Source organism: Wasmannia auropunctata, unplaced genomic scaffold (assembly GCF_000956235.1).
Source record: "Wasmannia auropunctata unplaced genomic scaffold, wasmannia.A_1.0 LD336095.1, whole genome shotgun sequence".
Lineage (NCBI taxonomy): Eukaryota > Metazoa > Arthropoda > Insecta > Hymenoptera > Formicidae > Wasmannia > Wasmannia auropunctata.
Window position 1 is genome coordinate 1,050,824 of NW_012026795.1, and position 18,233 is coordinate 1,069,056.

At 38.6% G+C, this 18,233-nt stretch overlaps 4 protein-coding genes across 5 annotated transcripts; 3 read left to right on the forward strand and 1 right to left on the reverse strand.

The window, feature by feature from the left end:
- The first annotated feature begins 1,400 nt into the window (after positions 1-1,400).
- LOC105462631 (translocation protein SEC63 homolog) lies at positions 1,401-7,326 on the forward strand. The gene is made up of 12 exons (XM_011709346.1): positions 1,401-1,937; positions 2,661-2,763; positions 2,915-3,029; positions 3,114-3,219; positions 3,547-3,770; positions 3,855-4,016; positions 4,123-4,351; positions 4,873-5,018; positions 5,126-5,273; positions 5,387-5,879; positions 6,112-6,403; positions 6,493-7,326. The coding sequence occupies exons 1-12, from the start codon at positions 1,814-1,816 to the stop codon at positions 6,631-6,633; spliced, it is 2,283 nt and encodes a 760-aa protein (XP_011707648.1). The 5' UTR covers positions 1,401-1,813; the 3' UTR covers positions 6,634-7,326.
- A 340-nt stretch (positions 7,327-7,666) lies between these two features.
- On the reverse strand, positions 7,667-11,883 carry LOC105462632 (inhibitor of nuclear factor kappa-B kinase subunit alpha). The gene is made up of 13 exons (XM_011709347.1): positions 11,396-11,883; positions 11,113-11,312; positions 10,757-10,956; positions 10,519-10,677; positions 10,198-10,415; positions 10,013-10,117; positions 9,735-9,873; positions 9,465-9,653; positions 9,171-9,382; positions 8,771-9,076; positions 8,537-8,686; positions 8,227-8,460; positions 7,667-8,152 (listed from the first exon to the last, which is right to left on the reverse strand). The coding sequence occupies exons 2-13, from the start codon at positions 11,210-11,212 to the stop codon at positions 8,089-8,091; spliced, it is 2,076 nt and encodes a 691-aa protein (XP_011707649.1). The 5' UTR covers positions 11,213-11,312; positions 11,396-11,883; the 3' UTR covers positions 7,667-8,088.
- A 1,728-nt stretch (positions 11,884-13,611) lies between these two features.
- LOC105462633 (polycomb protein eed-like) lies at positions 13,612-15,898 on the forward strand. Its single transcript, XM_011709348.1, has 2 exons — positions 13,612-13,697; positions 13,802-15,898. The coding sequence occupies exon 2, from the start codon at positions 13,820-13,822 to the stop codon at positions 15,095-15,097; it is 1,278 nt and encodes a 425-aa protein (XP_011707650.1). The 5' UTR covers positions 13,612-13,697; positions 13,802-13,819; the 3' UTR covers positions 15,098-15,898.
- A 620-nt stretch (positions 15,899-16,518) lies between these two features.
- On the forward strand, positions 16,519-18,080 carry LOC105462634 (protein canopy homolog 2-like). Of its 2 annotated transcripts, XM_011709349.1 has the most exons (5): positions 16,519-16,676; positions 16,798-16,885; positions 16,978-17,093; positions 17,380-17,586; positions 17,671-18,080. In XM_011709349.1, exons 2-5 carry the CDS (start codon positions 16,798-16,800, stop codon positions 17,866-17,868), a joined length of 609 nt encoding a protein of 202 aa, XP_011707651.1. In that variant the 5' UTR covers positions 16,519-16,676; the 3' UTR covers positions 17,869-18,080. The 2 variants fall into 2 exon arrangements, with proteins under 2 accessions (XP_011707651.1, XP_011707652.1); XM_011709350.1 differs by lacking the exon at positions 16,519-16,676 and having other exon boundaries at positions 16,802-16,885; positions 16,961-17,093.
- The last annotated feature ends 153 nt before the right edge of the window (positions 18,081-18,233 follow it).

The window sequence follows — 18,233 nt, forward strand, 5'->3', positions numbered from 1 at the left end:
TGCGAAATACCGCACCAATGATAAATTAATTGTCAATATAATAAAGTCGATTAGCGAGTCGATCGGACTAATTTATAAGTGACTCTCAGAATTATATGTTAATTTCTATCCATGTAAATCAACTTAATTAAATCTCGATTTTACTTTTTTTATCCTCCTCCGATGAACTAGAAAGATAAAAAGGATAAATGAGCTAAACCAAGATTAAAGTTAATCTATATTGACAGAAATAGGAGCTATTAATTATACAGAGAGAGAGAGAAGAAAAAGTAAGTTAAACCGAGATTAAAGTTAATCTGTTAGAAAGGGACACGTGAGAAGAGCGAACTAAACTCCTATTAACTCGTTAATCGACAATTAACTTTTCAAGAGATATTCAGAGAAATTCAGCGGTATCTCGCGTTATTATTAACGCGGATGGGAACTTTAATTTGTGCTTAATACTTGCGGACGGGCAAGTCTTCATTCGGAACAACCGGATGAGAATTTATTGCTCGATTGGGACACACTTTTGTCCCCTTTTTTCCCCCCTTCCTGCTCTACTTCCCTTTTCTCGCTCCAGAGAATGGAATTTCACAGCGTGCGATAGCGGCATTTTCCATCTTCAAGTCTTATTTTTTTTTTTTTTATTACCTTTATGTAATCTTTACACCTGCGGCCGCCTCGTTCGTGACGTTAAAAGCCCATATAAAAAAAGAAACCTATTACATATGTATAGCTGACGGCATTGAAATTAATACATAATACGAAGTCTCGCATTCTCAAGCATTCTCGGCTCCTTATATTTTCTGCTCGTCCCACCTTAATTGCTCTTTTTGTTTCGCTTCCTCGCCCGCGCCGCGCCGCAAAATCCAATAACAGATACGTTATCTGTCTTATTTTGAACAGGAATTCGAAATGTCAGAGTGACGTCAGAGTACAAATAGTACACGTGGACTCGCAAACTCATTCGGTACACGCGTTGGTAAAAAGTTTCATTCGAGTTCCTCGCCGTTGCAGCCTCATCGCGAACATTCTCGCGCGAGAGAAAGAACGCAAGAAAGTACGGTAGATCCGTTAATTCCGTTCTCCGCGGAGCCGCGCGAGATGCGAAGGTGGCAAATAAAATGCAATTAAGATGCGGGTAGATCGCGCGGCCGAGTCTCATTTATTTCTTATCGGCCGTCCGTAGAGGTCACCGTCGTTAGGTCGCGAGTCTTTTTTTCCTCTCCCATCGCGAGGACGCGCGCGCGGCGCGTAACCCGATTTTTTTTCATTCGCATCGTCGGGCTTCTCCCGCGGCCGCCGCGGCCGGGGTCGACGTCATCGACGGCCCGTCGTCGTCCGTCGTCGTCGTCGCGTCGATCGCCGTCGGCAACGTCGCCGCCGGTTCCACCAGCCATCGCCCGCTGTCGCCCGCTACCGGCTGCACAGTTGTCGTCGTGTCGCCGCCGAGTTCCACACACGCGCCCGCCAGTCGTGTCGTGGCCAGTGACTCGTCGCGCGCGTACAACGTCAGAGTCGATAGTGCGCGGACACCGCTGCTGCTGCTGCTACTGCTGTGGCTGTGCAGGCTGTGCTGTGAGCACTTGTGTGAGCTCGAGTCGAGAGCGAGGCTCAAGAGTCAGGCGCGCGCGGTGCTGAGTTGGCAGTCTTGACAGGGCAGTCCAGCTAACTGTTGATTTGCATGTCGTACGGCACCATCACCACGTCCGTCGTGTGTCCGCAGCCCGCCGCGCGAGCAGCCCGGATGATGTTACGAACGAATGTACTTAAACGGTCTACTTAAGAAAAAAAAAAAAAAACAAACGCCGAAAGCGTACTTAAATGAGCGATGAGCGGGCAGAAGTTCCAGTATGACGAGAGCGGAGGGACATTCTTTTACTTTCTGCTCTCGTTCTTGGCGTTGCTGCTGGTACCCGGGACTTACTACCTCTGGCCACGTTGCCCGAAGCAAGGTTAGAAAGATCAGACAGATTGAAAGATCAAGGCGAACTCCATTTTTTTTTCCCCGGACGAAGTAATTTACAATAAGCACGTACGCAACGGCCGGGCGATATGTAACGATGTACGTCCCCGCGTACGTGACGAGCCGCTATACTTTGCAATCTCAATTTAACGTTGCGCTCCACCTCCCTCAGGGAGGGGGGGATCCTTCGTCTAAATTCCTCCGTGGTGACACCGCGTCAAATTAGAGGGTCTCTAACGTCAAAGTCGCGCCCGATCCGCGAGGATAAAAACACTTGAATGAATGATCTAGCTGTTTGCTAAGTTCTATGATATCTGTGCTCTCTACTTAAATTCTATTATCTCCACTTAAAAGATTAAATAATTTGGAGTCTCGTATGTAGATAATAATGTAGATAATGATTATGGTTCCGACTTCTTTGAATCACAAAAGTTTAATGCAACATATGTACATATATTTCACGTTTTCTGTCGAAATTTGTATGAAAATCTTGTAAGATATCGGTTGAACAAATAGGATTATAAATGCAAAGATTATAAATGCTTCTTACGATTAACACTGTTGTGTGAATTTACTGCGATGATATTTAAATGGGAATCATGAAGAGATAATTTTAACTAGTTTTTAATGTTGATAAATTGAAAGAGATAATAATAGGAAAATAATAGAATAATTTAATTTAAATTTAATATAATAATTTTATTTTATTCAGATCCTGATCAGTTAGTCAAAGAATGCCAATGCGATGGGTGCAAAAAGAAAAAGGTGATTCTTCAGGCGAACAAACCTTGGAAGGAGACTAAGGCTTTCTTTACGTAAGTAACATTAAATATTTTATTATATATATATGTATATATATATATACCTATATATATATATGCAGAATATAAATTATGTTTACACGATTGTAAAAATTGTCACAGAGCTAAAAATTAGTTGCTTTTAATATGCGATTAATTATTATAGGAAATTTCTAATCTTTCTGGGATGGGCTATCCTGATACTCTTAGCCTACAAGGTGTCCCAATTTGATTACGAAATGGCCAATTTCGACCCGTATGAAATATTAAGCGTACCACCTGTGAGTACAAAACAGAACTTTTTTGTATGTACCATCAGTTTTTTTGCTGCGTAACAATGCCTGATGCCAAAGTTTCGATCGTAGGGTTCTTCCCAAGGTGAAATTAAGAAAGCTTACCGCAAGCTCTCCTTAATTCTTCATCCCGATAAAGAAACAGGAAATGAGAAGGCTTTCATGAAATTAACTAAAGGTAAGGAACAACGAAATGGAGACTCTGCACAGGTCTAAAATATATGGTGTAAATATTGAATGATACGTATTATTAGAAATATTGAATGATTGCGTATTATTAAATATACTTAATAAATTTATAACACATTTATTGCACACAATAGTGGTACAACATAGGGAAGGTCGATAAAGACCGTTAAAGTATCCGCACTCGAAATTAATCCTGTAACAGTTGAAAATTTGATATTAATTTCTGAAGATTATCCTAGGATTAAGTTGCTATCGCTAATATCTTAAGTATCCCTGATACGAACTAACTGAGTTGTTTTTCCAATAACCAAAATAGCTTACCAAGCTTTAACGGACGATGAGGCGCGCAAAAACTGGGAAAAGTACGGAAATCCGGATGGTCCGGGGGCAATGAGTTTTGGTATAGCTTTGCCTTCCTGGATCGTTGAGAAAGAGAATTCAGTGTGGGTCTTAGGACTGTACGCATTAGTGTTCATGGTTGCTTTACCGACGGTTGTAGGAATGTGGTGGTACAAGAGTATTCGCTACACTGGTGATCAAGTAATTGGCATTTCTGTGCCAAATTTTTTATGCGCGCGGCAAGCTATCAGGTGTTACATAACGCTCCGTGTTTTAACTCCGTAGGTTCTCCTGACGACGACCGAAATGTATTACTTTTTCTTCGTGAAAACGCCGTCTATGTCGTTGAAGCGAGTCATCATGATACTCGCCGCTTCCTTTGAATTCTTCAAGAAGCGTAACGCGGAAATAGTCGAGAGACATTCTGACAGCGAGGAAGTTCCTTCGGTAAATTTAATTACATTCGATTTCTTAAACTTTTTCTGAGATAAATAACTTTTGCTACATTATAAATATATAAAGTAAATAAATTTTGCTATATTATATGTTTCAGCTCATCAAGCAGCTACCTAATTTAGGGGAAAAGAACAAGGAAGTACCACTATGCCACTTGTATTCAATTAAAGCTAGAGCACTGTTGCACGCGCATTTATCCCGTATACCACTCAATCCCGAGACATTGGATAAAGACAGGCAGTACATGGTGAGGAAATGCCCATACTTGATTCAAGAAATGGTTGCCTGCGTCCATCAAGTTATACTGTTAGCTTACGCTAGAAGAGGTAAATGTTCATTTTATTCCCAACTCAAAGAGCGACCTAAAAAAAGGTGGTTTTTTCGCCCGTTTTTTTTTTTTTTGGGACCCTCGATTTTTAGACTGGACTGTGCCAAATGGTACCTATAATGAGATATTAATCATTCAGAGAAGTTTCAGGTTGAAAATTGTTATCAAAGCTGGAGGAGGGTTGAAATCTTTACTTATTACATCTCTTTACGCGAAAACTCGATTTTTTTTATGTCCAAAACGAGCGTCATTTATATAAAACTGCGATCAACCTTCTTAAAATACCGAATCTCGCAGATCTGTGATAATTTTATAACGAACTTTTATTTCACTTCCCTCCACCTTTGATAACAGTTGTCATCTCAACTTGAAACTTCTCTATAATTAATGTCTCATTATAAGGTTATCATTTGGCACACAGTCTCAAAATCGAGGGCTCAAAAAAACGGGAGATTTTTTGGATCACTCTTTGCGACATACATATACATGGAATAAACAATCATTGACTTGTTTTTATAGTACCGCGGGTACCAACTATAACAACTATAGAGAACTGTATGAAACTGTGTCCAATGATCGTCCAAGGATTCTGGGAGTTTAAAAACCCTCTCCTTCAATTACCACACATAACGGAGGAGAATTTAAAATACTTCCACGCGAAGAAGGTATTAACATAGTGACATTACATAGCAAATTTTATCTGTCAGTGACGCTTTTATTATTATAATATCGATGAGAATCAATTAAAAACGAACATGTGGCTTTTCCTTAGCGTCAAATCAAAAGTCTTCAACAATTCGCACAATTGAAAGGAGAAGAGCGAAGACTGATACTTAGAAACCTGTCAGACAGTCAATATGAAGATGTTATGAAAGTTCTCGGGAATATGCCGTACATTGATTTTAAAGTACGATCCGAAGGTAATTTATTGTTTGTATCAATTATTTTCTTTTATTTCTTTATCGACGTTTATATCAATTAGAGTAATTTATGCGGTATTATTCTTTATAATTTACCAGATGCATTATTTCAGTAATCGATGACGAGAATCCTACCGTTTATACTGCTGGTGCTATTGTTACTGTAACGGTGTCGCTTACTCGAAAAGACATGAAGCATCTCTTTGGTGACGACACTGTCAACGAGCAAATGATGATTGACGATAACAAAGCCGGCGGCGAAGCGGTTGAGGAAGCCTCGGAGGAGCAAAGTCAATCGACGAAGGCTGCGAAACCGGCGTGGCTCAAGCAAAAGAAAGGCCAAAAGAAGTCACATAAAAAGGGTACCAACAAGAAGTTAGCGCCTGCTAAAAATACACAGGCACAATCGCAGGCTGTGGCTAACAATACTCAGCACAGCAATACTCCTAATGCAAGAAAGAAGGACGACAAGACGGAGAAGGAGTCTTCCAAGGATAAGCTGTCGGACGTCAGTGACAGCGAAGCCGAGAGCGATCGAAGCGACGACGAGGATAGTCACGACAAAAAGGACGCGTCTCTCGATGACGACGACACCGAATGGGAAAAGTGAGAATATTTTTGTATTCTTTTTTTTTTTATGTTAAGCGGTGTCTACAATGAGATTTAAGAAAATTGATCAATCATAATCGCGGATTATTTTTCTCACGCGAGACGAATGATCGACTATAATTGATCAATTTTCTTAAATCTTAAGTCTCGTTGTAGACGCCGTTTTTATATGTTAAATCATTACTTGTATATCTCGCCCGAACCTAACGTTTCCTTTTCCTTCACACAGATTCCAACAGAGAATATCCAAGCGGGAGAGAGTATTAGAGGGAAGGAGTAATTTGTCACACGAAGTGCATTGTCCACTTTTTCCCGACGTTAAGCAAGAGTATTGGTGGGTCTATATCTGTGATCGCAAAAGTCAAACGCTGTTGACAACCCCTATACACGTCACGTCCTTAGCACAGTTCGAGGAGATTCAGTTAAGATTCACAGCACCACGCTGGCCAGGCCTTTATACATTTACCGTATGTCTACGTAGCGACTCGTATCTGGGCTTCGATCAGGCTCAAGATATCAAAGTGAGTCATTTAGGAATTCAAGTGACCTAGCAAAAAAAGTCATTTTTTTTCTCACTTCTAATACGACGTGACGACGCTTTTTTTTACAGTTGGACGTGAAGGAGGCGCCGGAAGTACCGACCGAACACCCGCAATGGGACATCTCGGATGAAGAAACTGCGGAAGATGTGGATGCAGCTGATGAACATTCCGAATTCACAACCGACGAGGACATTAGTGACAATGAATAATATCCGTTTCTCACGTGTGATCGGAATAGATATTCTAAAAGAAAAAGTCCGCATTTTCCTCTTTTTTTACTTCTCAAATTAATGTACAATGGACTTTTATACGTGGAATTGCATAATCGTTGATGTATGTGGACAATCTAGAGAAAAAAAAAAATAGTCTGGTGTGTAAGATTTGTCAGTGTGGAGAAAGTAATAGCGAATAAAGAACATAATATTTATTTTAACATCGTTGTTCAATCCTCAATTTGGATGTGTTCAATCCTCAATTGAGATCTGTATACAGTTTTCTAATAAAATGTATCAGTACAAAAATATTGTATCTATCCGTATTCAGGACGCATCTCTTTTAAAATCGTTGAGCGAATAGCGTGTTCTTCAATGTCCGACAACGATTATAACGATGTACAAAAGTAATAGGTATCGTAAAATCTGGGTTAAGCGAAAGTAGTAAAAGATGTTTAAGCCGCACACATACATATATACATAGCGCATAGAAGATCATTCAACCGTTGCACTTTTTATAATAGACACGATAAATTTAAAGTATCCGCCGATCTATCATAAAGACAGTCTAAAAGACCATCGACAACCAGATAGATCTGTGTTAACGATGAGAACGGTGAGCGTAATATTTCGCGCAATGCAAGTGAGTACATTTCATATTTTTGATACAATAAACATCCGTTGTCTATAATTAGACATTACGACTATATATATTTTAGGTATTTAAAATCTATCTTATACTCTACCTTTCCTTAAATATCATGGCTGTTGCGCTTGAAAGGGGTAAGTTTTTGTGGAAGAAAAATGTATTAAAATCGAATAACGAAATTAATAAAATTATTCTGCACATATACATATATATTCATATTGTGTATCAAATTAAAAATATTCAATAAAAATATAGTACAAAATATTTATTCACCTTGTATATGTATTATTAAAATTCAAATGTATTTTTTCACAGCCTTACATTCGCTTGTAATTCCGAAGTTATTGATTCTTCAATATTAAAGTAACTATTCTTCTTTTCAGTCTAAATGTGTCATTCATAAAAATTAATTTTTATACATCTAATATATATGTATATGTAGTGGACGTATTGCACGTGCGTAAGATGTTTATAAAATCAATTGTTTTTTTTTATAAGTTTCTTTTTAAAAGTCAGAATTATAAAAATACTTTAATAAATGTGTCGAAACAGGTCAGAATAATAAACATCAAGCAGTGAAATTCGAGCAACTGTCGAACAGGCCTGTCTACACGTTCGTCAAGACTGACAAACATGCCAACATTAAGTGGGGTGTACGGCATTATGTCCCGCGTAAATTAAAGCAAACAAGATTCAAGAATCGAATGTACTGAAATATGGGAATTGAAATGCTTAGCATGCTAAACTTGTTCGATGACATACACATGTATCGTATAGATTGGTATACGTAAGCGATAATCTAATCACGGATCCAATTTAACCACTTCGAGATACTTCTTCTGCATTTGAACCATCAAATTGTCCAACCTGAAAAAGATACAGAATGTAAGATAAAAATGCAAGATTAAAATGAAATGTCGTAGTAAAAGGGAGACTCTCACATGTAACGCATCATCAAATTGTCATATATCACATTATCTTCCGATTGAATAACGCTGCCTAATTTAGTGGTCGAGATATTTAACAATTGGTAGTTGTTGGATCGCTGAGGAACACTGCTACTGTCCGACCGTGCGATTTTTTGATATTCTTCCCAATACAATTCCGTCATGGCGGTAACAGAAATAAATACTTTTTCCAGTTTTGACAGCTCGTCGTACAATTTATCTATCTGCCTGTTGAAAATACATATTGAGGGTACAGGAAATATATCATTTACGATAAATGAACTTTTTCATACTTTTTTAATACCTTGTAATATCAATTATGTTCTTATTATGAAGTTGCGCTTCACGCTCAGTCATAAGTGTAAACATTAATTTCGACATGTCCAATGGCTTTGCTGTTTTATATGGACTCTCTTCCTTGAATTTTAGATATATGTCGCACATATTGTCGTATCTATGAAAATATAATGTAACAGGAAATATTAAAATATATTTTACAAATATATTTTACAAATAATTATTTGTAACATTTACTTACAATACTGACAGATTTGCTGTACAATCGATAGCTTGAGCCTGATGTCTCAATCTATTATTGTCTTCCTTCAGAGACATAAACTTCATCTTTATTTGATCAGCTGCGCTGATTAATTTATCAACTTTGTCAAGATAAATTTGTATTTTTGTTTTATCAATCGCATCTTCGTCCGTCTTCTTCATACATTCATCCGTATTCGTACATTTTATACGAATCGTTTGTACCTGATCTGTAAGAATCTTTGTGTTTTCCAATGTCTTCTCCATGTTTGTATTAAACGTTACGACTTTTTGATGTAACAAATCTCTGAAATATGCAAAATATTATCATATTTAATAGTAGGCGTTAATAAACGCTTTTATAATCTTTTGTAGCAATCAATTTCACATAAGAAACTTACACGCTTATGCTGAGCGCAAAAATATACAACTGAAACAAATAAACTTCCTTTTTCGTAAAATACATTGCATGACGGTAATAATCTTTCAGTACTTCATGGCTTAATTCATTTTTCGATTGTGTCATCATTTTCTCCACTGCTGTAGGAATATTTAATGCAGGCACATCCTCTACCAAACAACATCCATTTCTGAAGAGAAATAAAACGTGATCCTACACAGTAAAATTATGATAAATTTAAAAATAGCATTTTACCTCGTAGTATTTTACAAGTTGAATATACACATATACATACATTAATCTGCGACGCAAGTGGCGCGGCACTTTCAATTAGTATTGCACCTCTGTAATCGGTTATCACTTGATGCTTGACTTTAATATTAGTATCCCTTTCTATTAACAACTGAAGATCTCCGAGACTAGTATTACTATCAATTTCGTACGTGTTAATTTTGTAAAACGGCAAACAGAAAACATATAGTATCTGTGGGTGAGAGACAAAAGTTAAATAAGAAAAACGAAATGAGAGTAAAACATGTTCGTTAGCCTTCTATATAATACGTACTTTGTTTGATAATGCGTGTCGTAACATTGTAAATACCGCTAATTGGGGTTTATAAAATTTGTCGAGCCTTTTACCCCTTTTATGTGGATCCCATTGTAGGACCAACCGGAACCACTGGACCATTTTGCTTCGAAGGCAACTGAAATGGAAAAAATATTACGCACTGTTAATTAGGTACAAAAAAAGTTATCAAGCAAAAGACGTAAAAAGTAAATTTAACATTTAACGTTGCATGCACACTGCAATTACAGAAAAAAAAGGTATAATCCACTTCTTACTCCGATAAACAAGTTGGATCTTGAATATCTTTCCCAAAAATGACTTCTCCTTCCGACTCGTAAGCATGAATAACGTTGTAACTCTTATTTTTAATGTGGTTCATCCTGCAGAATTAAATTGAGCTTAAAATTTGACACTCCTGCATCATATTTGATCATTATATTTTTCATTTTTTAGTTTTTACCATTCTATAGTATGTTGCATTGTCGGTAAAAATGGTCTTGTTCCAGTTACAAGTTCATAAAATAATATCCCTAAGCTCCAGTAGTCGACAGAACAACTGTATTTTTCCCTCCAGAGAAGTTCAGGAGCAACGTAATTTAGTGTGCCGACTAATGAGGCAGTCGTACTCGCATCCCCAAGCTCTTTGGCATATCCGAGATCTATTAACTTATACGAAATCTGAAATACATATGTACATAAAAGTTTCATTAATTATAAGTTGAATTAATGCACGATGCATAAATTATTAATAATTCAAGTAATTTTCTCTTTTACATCTCACCACATTCTGTTCATCCTGTAAAACTATGTTCTCGGGCTTTAAATCCCGATGAGTTATGCTATGCGAATGTAAATATTCCACGGCCGACGAAATCTCGCTCATTACTTTGATCGCCTCCGTTTCGCTAATTCCACAACAATTTTTCGGCTGGTTTAAAATCTGTGAGAGACAAAAAGCAATTATTTTACATTGCCAACAGAGTGACTTGCATGGCGATTAGCTTAAGCAAAGTACAAACTTTTCTCAAATCTCCCTTCCTACAGTATTCCATACAGAGAATCGGCTGGTTCTCATCTACATTTGGAAGTTTAAATGGAATGTTTCCTGTTCTCACAATATTTGGATGCTTCAAGCGCTTCATTATCTCGACTTCGTTGGCCCATCTCTTTCGTTGCGTCGGCGTCAATTGCAAATAATTACACTTACATTTTTTGATTGCTGAAATCATCATTAATAATCTCCTTATAATATATATTTATCAAGCGATATTATAAATTTATTTATATGTGATTTTTCTCAGATAATTCTTTGAAAGATAAGATATTCAAACGTATCCCTTTTACACTCGTGTTAATAATCGTACTGAAGTATTACCAATCTTTTTGCCACTTTGAACGTGCGCCCAAAGCTCGACGGTTCCGAAGCCTCCGCTACCCAGAACGCGATTCAGCTTCCACCCGTCGCTGGACATCATCGCGAGTTCGTGAGATAAAATTCACCTCAGTTAAATATATGTGCGTGTGTATCAGATCGAAGACTGGAATAGTTCTTGGGGGGGTCGACGTGACCCCATGCTGATAAGGTAAGTGACACTTTTATGCTATTTTTCATAACAAAAACATACGCAAATCAATACTGTCAAGTTAATACTACTTACTGCTCGGCAATTGGGATTTCCTATCGGAAGCGCATCGGCGCTGTCAGGAAGATCATTTCGTGACGTGAATCCTCTCGCTGATGTTGCCAAAAATTCCCATCGACTTGCGTATCCTGCCTCGGCTCACAACTGACTCAACAACATTCTTCGGAGTCCAGCGTTCACTTGTCGTCAAACGTACACCGATTGGCTATCGACCGTGCATGTGACCGTCTTCGTGACATTTTTGTCACATGTGTAATGTGCAGCTCATTTTCTCTTCACTCCACATGAATGAATATAAAGTACATGAAACATGTCATATTAAATGTGCTCATTGATTTGTCGCGCCCGACAAATTAGTCGACTTGACTACTCGTCTGATCTCTCGTTTAACTGACAAAAGTACGTATTTTATTTCTCACTTTTTTTTTCACCGTGCCCTCTTGTCAAAATGAGGATCCCTCGACCGCAGCGGGACGTGTACGCGATTGAGACGGCGAGCGGCGTCTGCTGGGATCCTCCCTGCTGCGCACGCGCGCCAGACTGTCCCTCCATCTCGCAGCGGCAGCGGCTAATAGCCCGAACTACCCAGGAGCCGTCAACAATCATGGCCGAGATCTTTAAAAGCGGCACGGTACGGAGAGGCGAGTGTCTGATTGCTTTTATGGTGCGTCTGTGGCGGTAAAAAGAAAAGAGAAAAAAAGGGGGGTGTCTTGCTGTTCGCGCACCTGCACATCTCGCGGTATTTTCAGGAAAAAGAGTGAAAAAATCGCGGCTCGGTTGCGCGCTACGCGAGGCCTCTTCTTTGTGGACACTTTCGCGGCCTTATAGTTTTGCCTCCATGCCTGTTTCTCCGTAATGAAAATTATTATTAAATTACTGTCTCTCAACTGTCTTTCGTTAATTGTAATTAACAAGGAAGCGAATGCACGTAGCTTCGGTTTCCTGTTGTGTTAAGATACAATGTGGTGTATTACGTATACAATCTAACGGTAGCGTCCAAAGCATATGTATACTAATTGAATTTTGATCTGTTTTGTTATTTTGTGAGTTTATGTGTGACGTTTTTTTTTTCTATCATGTTGACTAATTAATATCTAACTGTTTTCTATCATGTAGCTCTTATCTTTTTATCACGTGATCTTCGTTGTGTATCACACAGAAAATTGTCGCAATTTGTGGTTAAATATATTTGTCCCAACTGCTTCATCTTTTTTTTTCATTACGGAAATGAGATTCGTAGCAAGGAATAATATATTTAATACAGTATGTCCAGTAAATTCTCTAATTGATGAATAAAAATGACTGTGCAAAAATGATTTAAAAAATACATAGATGAGGAATATTAAATTCTTGTGATTTATGTTAAACTCGAATCAGACTAAAAGATTGAGATTGGATTGGGATTTAACTAATTAGGAGAAAGAAAACCAATCTCAAATTTAGTGGACTTTGTTTTGATTGGTAAAATTCCAATCCAATCTCAATCTCGATCTTTAGTCTGATACGGGCTTTACGTTTGACTGGCCATTTTGTATATTAATAGCATTTAATATGTAACTCTTACAAAAATATATTTATTACATGGAACATCTTTCTTCAGATAGTAGGATCAGCTGAATTATGCCAGAAGATATCAGACGGCTTACATCAAAGTGCAAGAGAAAGGAAATGGAACATATCTGTGCATCAGTGTGAATCCATTGAAGACGTTGTGAAAGCGAGAATAGACATCTCTGTGGATTTTATCATTTTTGCTTTTGACTTAAGAGCGTCGCACACCTTGTCGGAAGTAAGCATCTTTTGCGCAAATAATTTTTAATGTAATCCTTTTTTATTTGTGCTAAATGGCTTACTATTTTTAATTTTATTAATTATTAACGATTATTAATACCTTTGTTTATTACTGCTAATAATAACAAATAATTTTAACAGGTAGCAGATAACATAGCGACGATAGACGAATACTATATAATTTCTGGCGCGGCTTGCCTGGTAAATTGCAATGGAATATCCAATGTTATGGGATTGATCAACAAGTCGAAGAAACTCTGTCACAAGTACAATATTCGTTTTCTCTCCGCCGACATTTCTGTAAGTCTACATTCACAGCTTAATAATCCACACATAATAGGTTGTATGCATTTTAAAGTATACTTCTCATTTTAGACTAAGCAAGTCTGCGTCTCTTTAGCAAGCAGAATTCTAAATATAACGGAAGGAATATTGGGATTAAACTGTGGTGTACCAGTTATTGGAACTGTCGCACAATACAACTAGATTACAGAGGTAGTGAGGTGCTGCATAGAGTGATTCACTGGTAATTCACATCATGTTTTCTCTCAAAAACTGTAGACAGTGTATTGAGCCGTTATTAAAAAGAAATGGCCAATAATATCAATCGCCAATAATAATATTATTTAGATCCAAATCAGCATCAAGATGAAAAAATCAAGCGGCAAGACGTACACTTCCAGCCAGGAGGACAGCGAGAACGACAGCGACGTAACGGAATGCAGCATCGGAAGCAACTCTACCGCCGGTACTCACCGCAGCGATACGCCGACTCGTAGCGCCCGTTACAAACGGAAAGGCCGTCGCAGGAGCAAAACGGCCAAGTACAAACCCTCCATGGACAAGCCGTTGTACAAGTACTGCTGCAGCGTCAAGGAGGATCACGGGCAGCCCCTGTTCGGCGTACAGTTCAACTATCACTTGAAGGAGGGCGAGCCGTTGATATTCGCCTCCGTGGGCAGCAATCGCGTGAGCATCTACGAGTGCCCGCAGAGCGGAAACATACGGCTTCAGCAGTGCTACGCCGATCCGGACACGGAGGAGAATTTCTACACGTGCGCGTGGACGTACGACGACTTCGGCAAGCCCCTGCTGGGCGTCGCGGGATCACGTGGCGTCATCCGCGTCATCAGCGCGGCGACGATGACCTGCATCAAGCACTACATCGGCCACGGGCACGCGATAAACGAGCTGAAGATCCACCCGAGGGACCCGAACATCCTGCTGTCCGCGTCGAAGGATCACGCTCTCAGGCTGTGGAACATCAAGACGGACGTGTGCATCGCGATTTTCGGCGGCGTGGAGGGCCACCGGGACGAGGTGCTGAGCGCCGACTTTGACATACGGGGCCAGAGGATCATCTCGTGCGGCATGGACCACGCGCTCAAGCTGTGGTCCCTGGACAAGCCGGACATGCAGGAGGCGATAAAGCAGTCCTACCACTGCAACCCCACCCGCAACGGCCGGCCCTTCGACTCGATACTGCAGCACTTCCCGGACTTCACCACCCGCGACGTTCATCGGAATTACGTCGACTGCGTGAGGTGGTTCGGCGACTTTATCCTTAGCAAATCCTGCGAGAATTGCATCGTGTGCTGGAAACCGGGCAGGCTCGAGGACTCGCAGCTGCGCAACGGGGAGACGAGCGCGACGGTCCTGCATCGTTTCGAGTTCAAGGAGTGCGACATCTGGTTCATACGCTTCTCCATGGACTTCTGGCAGCGCACGATCGCGCTGGGGAATCAGGTCGGCCGCACCTACGTCTGGGACCTGGACGTGGACGAGCCCGGGCAGGCGCGCGGCTCGTCCCTCCAGCATCCCCGTTGCACCGCGCCGATACGCCAGACCAGCCTGAGCCGAGACGGCTCCGTGCTGTTGTGCGTCTGCGACGACGCGACGATCTGGAGATGGAATCGCGATCATTGAACTCCACTCGAACACTTCCGTTTTTTATCGCGACTAAGAAGACGTGCCTTTATATGTATATGCTAAAACTATTATTGAATATTCGTGCTTTTTACAGCGGTTTTTAAATTCATAGGCGAAACTTAACAATGTAGATTAAAGCGGCGTCTACAATGAGACTTACGATTTAAGAAAACTGATCAGTCACAATCGATTTTTCATCTCACGTAAGAAGAATAATCGATTGTGATTGGTCAATTTTCTTAAATCTTAAGTCTTAAGTTTCATTGTTCAAAATCAAACCCATGTTATGCGACGTCTACAATGAGACTTAAGATTTAAGAAAATTGACAAATTATATTCATCTCACATAAGAAGAATAAACAACTGTGATTGGTCAATTTTCTTAAATCTTAACGTCTCATTGTAGACGCCGCTTAAAACCATAATCACACTAGCGATTGAAATTGAGATTGGATTGGAATGTTATCAATCAGAAAAAAAGTAATTAATATCGAGTTTAGTAAATTTTACTTTGATTGTTCAATTCAATCTCAATCGCTAGTGTGATTACGGCTTAATGTATGTACGCGCGCGTGTATAATCAAAAAATTGCATTCCCAATTATCGCATACTGAACGTTTTTTAATTGTACAGACTGCTATCCGACGACGTAGTTGTTGTCGACGTAGCTGTAGTTTTATAATGAAGAAATTACCAATTGAACTGCGAGCATCTCTAGAATTATAAGCGAATGAGATTATAGAAAATAGAAACCCAGTAAACGGAAATGGATTAAAATATTTTTTTTTTAATTGAAATGGATTGAAATTTTTTAAACCATGGATTGAAATAGATTGGCCTTTTTGGCATACATTTTTCATGAAGACCAATCCATTTTCGTTTAGTGGGAAATCATTTTTACATCTTTGCAAATATTAAATATAAATGGAATGTTTTTTAAATATTTTTGCAATATATGACAAGCGATATTTGTACTTAGAGGAATTAATTCTGTTTTATAGCATTCATAAGATTTTTATTCTCTCCTAAATGTTTTAATCTGTCCTAAAGTAATGAACTGCCTTTAATAAATTACAATGCAATTTTCGCACCAAATGTATAATTAATTTTAAGATTTCGTGATACGTAATTAGTATCATTCTTCGATTGTTACGAATCCGCGTTTTTTTCAACATCTAATTTGTATGAAAAAATATATATATATTTATACACATAAAGTTAGACGAAATTAAGGTTAGGTTAAATTGTATATATATATCTCTTGGCAACATTTTCAAAATTTTTGTATCTTTGTAAAAATAATAAACAAAATTAATGAACGATATCTCATAACCGTTATATTAAGCTCGAATTATTTATTATTTCGATGGAAAAAATGGTGATTTTTAACTTCATTTTGAGCGGTTGGCATTGCCGAGATTACACGTTACGAGCTGTCATTCGTTCGTGCACGTCACACGCGAGATTAGAAGATGAGCATTACACGTGTCGCATGTCGGGGTGCCAAGAGTTTCGGACGTATTAATTGTACAAAAATCTAACTGAAAGCTATTGCGATCCGCGTTCGACGCACAAGGTAAGATCCCTCTGGAGTTACGCGCGTGCAAAAGATCGCACGGCGAGAGCACGTCCTGTTTCTCGCGAGGGATATTATATATATATACCGTACAATTCGAAATTCGTTATTTGTTTTGCAGATGAGAACTTTGCTGCTTCTTGGTCTAATTTTCACAGCTGCCGGAGCGCAGTCCAAAGATGTCGATCTGAAGCACTTGAGATGTTTAGGTGAGGATCAATGTTAACTTCCTATGACAATTCTGTCTCAACAATTGATATAATCATATAAAATTCGTCAATAAGAATCTTGCATCTCACAGTTTGTAGGGCGACTATGGACGAATTGGAGATGGAGGTGCTCAAAGCTAATCCGAACAGATTAGTCGACGTAGGTAATTATAGGATGGATGCCGAGGGAAATACTATACGTAGGAAGGTAGGCAAATCATAGAGCGCTTTCCATTTGGTGGCACAAGTCGACACAAATGTCATTCCATCTTTCTTAACATTTAGTGAATGACAAAGACAAAATGATACTTACGTCGATTTGTGTCGCTAAATGGATAGCACCCACAAAGGATGTCTAGAAAAAAAAAAAGGTTATTTACGTTACATTTATTACGTATATATTTTTGCTGCTTTTACGCACTTGTAAGTCCATTCTCTTATTTCATGTGTTCAGTTTTCTCAATAGAATTTGGAATTTGTCGTTTTTTTTTTAGGTTCCGTTAGGTCGATCGGAAACACATATTTCGATTTTGTTGGACAATATTTGCGAGAAGCTGACGGATTACGTGAGAGCGACGAGGAAGTCCGACAATAAGTTAGTAATCTTCAACCTGATGTCTCCATCCGGTGGTATGAATCCTATGATGAGCGAGGTAGACATAATTCAGGACGGTGATTTAAACAAGAGCGTCAAGCATTACGTGAGTGCTGCTGTTTGTCGCGTTTTCCAAAGGCGTGTTCTTTAAAATTGTTCTCTATTATTAATTTGATTTAATGGTTTTCAGTGCACCTTTATAGTGGACGAATTTGAGGAAGATATAGTGTCATTGTATGTTGACGGTATAAAAAATAAGAAGAAGGAACTTTGTACGAACATGTCGAATCTTTGCAATAAGAATTACGTTGACGAGGATGACGACGATGATAACGATATTGATAGTCATGTTGATGCAAGTTTTGATGAGGATAGGGATGAATTGTAAATGCATTTGGAGCATTTTTACTGAATGCATTTCTACAAGAAATATTTGTACTATGCGCAAGCGAAAAGAAGCGGCTAAAAATTAAGTGATAATTTTTATTTTGTAAAAAAAATTCTACGAACAATTATAAATAATAATTTCACGTTTTGTTAAATCGTATATATGTATTGTACGATGCACTTAATTATCCAATATTTTACACTTGTCTCAAATATATACTGCTACATGTGTTTTAAAATGTGCAGTGTAGAGGCATCCCAGAGATTACAAAACATTTTAAAAATTTTTTTACAAAATTTATAGTAGATAATAGATATACACATATATATATATACAATATATATATATGTATGTATATATATATA

What these genes read in the sequence shown, in the direction of transcription:
- LOC105462631 (XM_011709346.1), top strand. Translation starts at nt 1,814, where the DNA reads ATGAGCGGGCAGAAGTTCCAGTATGACGAGAGCGGAGGGACATTCTTT. An exon ending in TTTCATGAAATTAACTAAAG is followed by an intron (nt 3,220 to 3,546) that starts GTAAGGAACAAC and finishes TAACCAAAATAG; the next exon opens with CTTACCAAGCTTTAACGGAC. An exon ending in TTTTAAAGTACGATCCGAAG is followed by an intron (nt 5,274 to 5,386) that starts GTAATTTATTGT and finishes GCATTATTTCAG; the next exon opens with TAATCGATGACGAGAATCCT.
- LOC105462632 (XM_011709347.1), bottom strand. Translation starts at nt 11,212, where the DNA reads ATGATGTCCAGCGACGGGTGGAAGCTGAATCGCGTTCTGGGTAGCGGA. An exon ending in GGAAGGGAGATTTGAGAAAA is followed by an intron (nt 10,678 to 10,756) that starts GTTTGTACTTTG and finishes TGTCTCTCACAG; the next exon opens with ATTTTAAACCAGCCGAAAAA. An exon ending in ATGCAACATACTATAGAATG is followed by an intron (nt 10,118 to 10,197) that starts GTAAAAACTAAA and finishes TTAATTCTGCAG; the next exon opens with GATGAACCACATTAAAAATA.
- LOC105462633 (XM_011709348.1), top strand. Translation starts at nt 13,820, where the DNA reads ATGAAAAAATCAAGCGGCAAGACGTACACTTCCAGCCAGGAGGACAGC.
- LOC105462634 (XM_011709349.1), top strand. Translation starts at nt 16,798, where the DNA reads ATGAGAACTTTGCTGCTTCTTGGTCTAATTTTCACAGCTGCCGGAGCG. An exon ending in GAAGCACTTGAGATGTTTAG is followed by an intron (nt 16,886 to 16,977) that starts GTGAGGATCAAT and finishes TGCATCTCACAG; the next exon opens with TTTGTAGGGCGACTATGGAC. An exon ending in GAAATACTATACGTAGGAAG is followed by an intron (nt 17,094 to 17,379) that starts GTAGGCAAATCA and finishes TTTTTTTTTTAG; the next exon opens with GTTCCGTTAGGTCGATCGGA.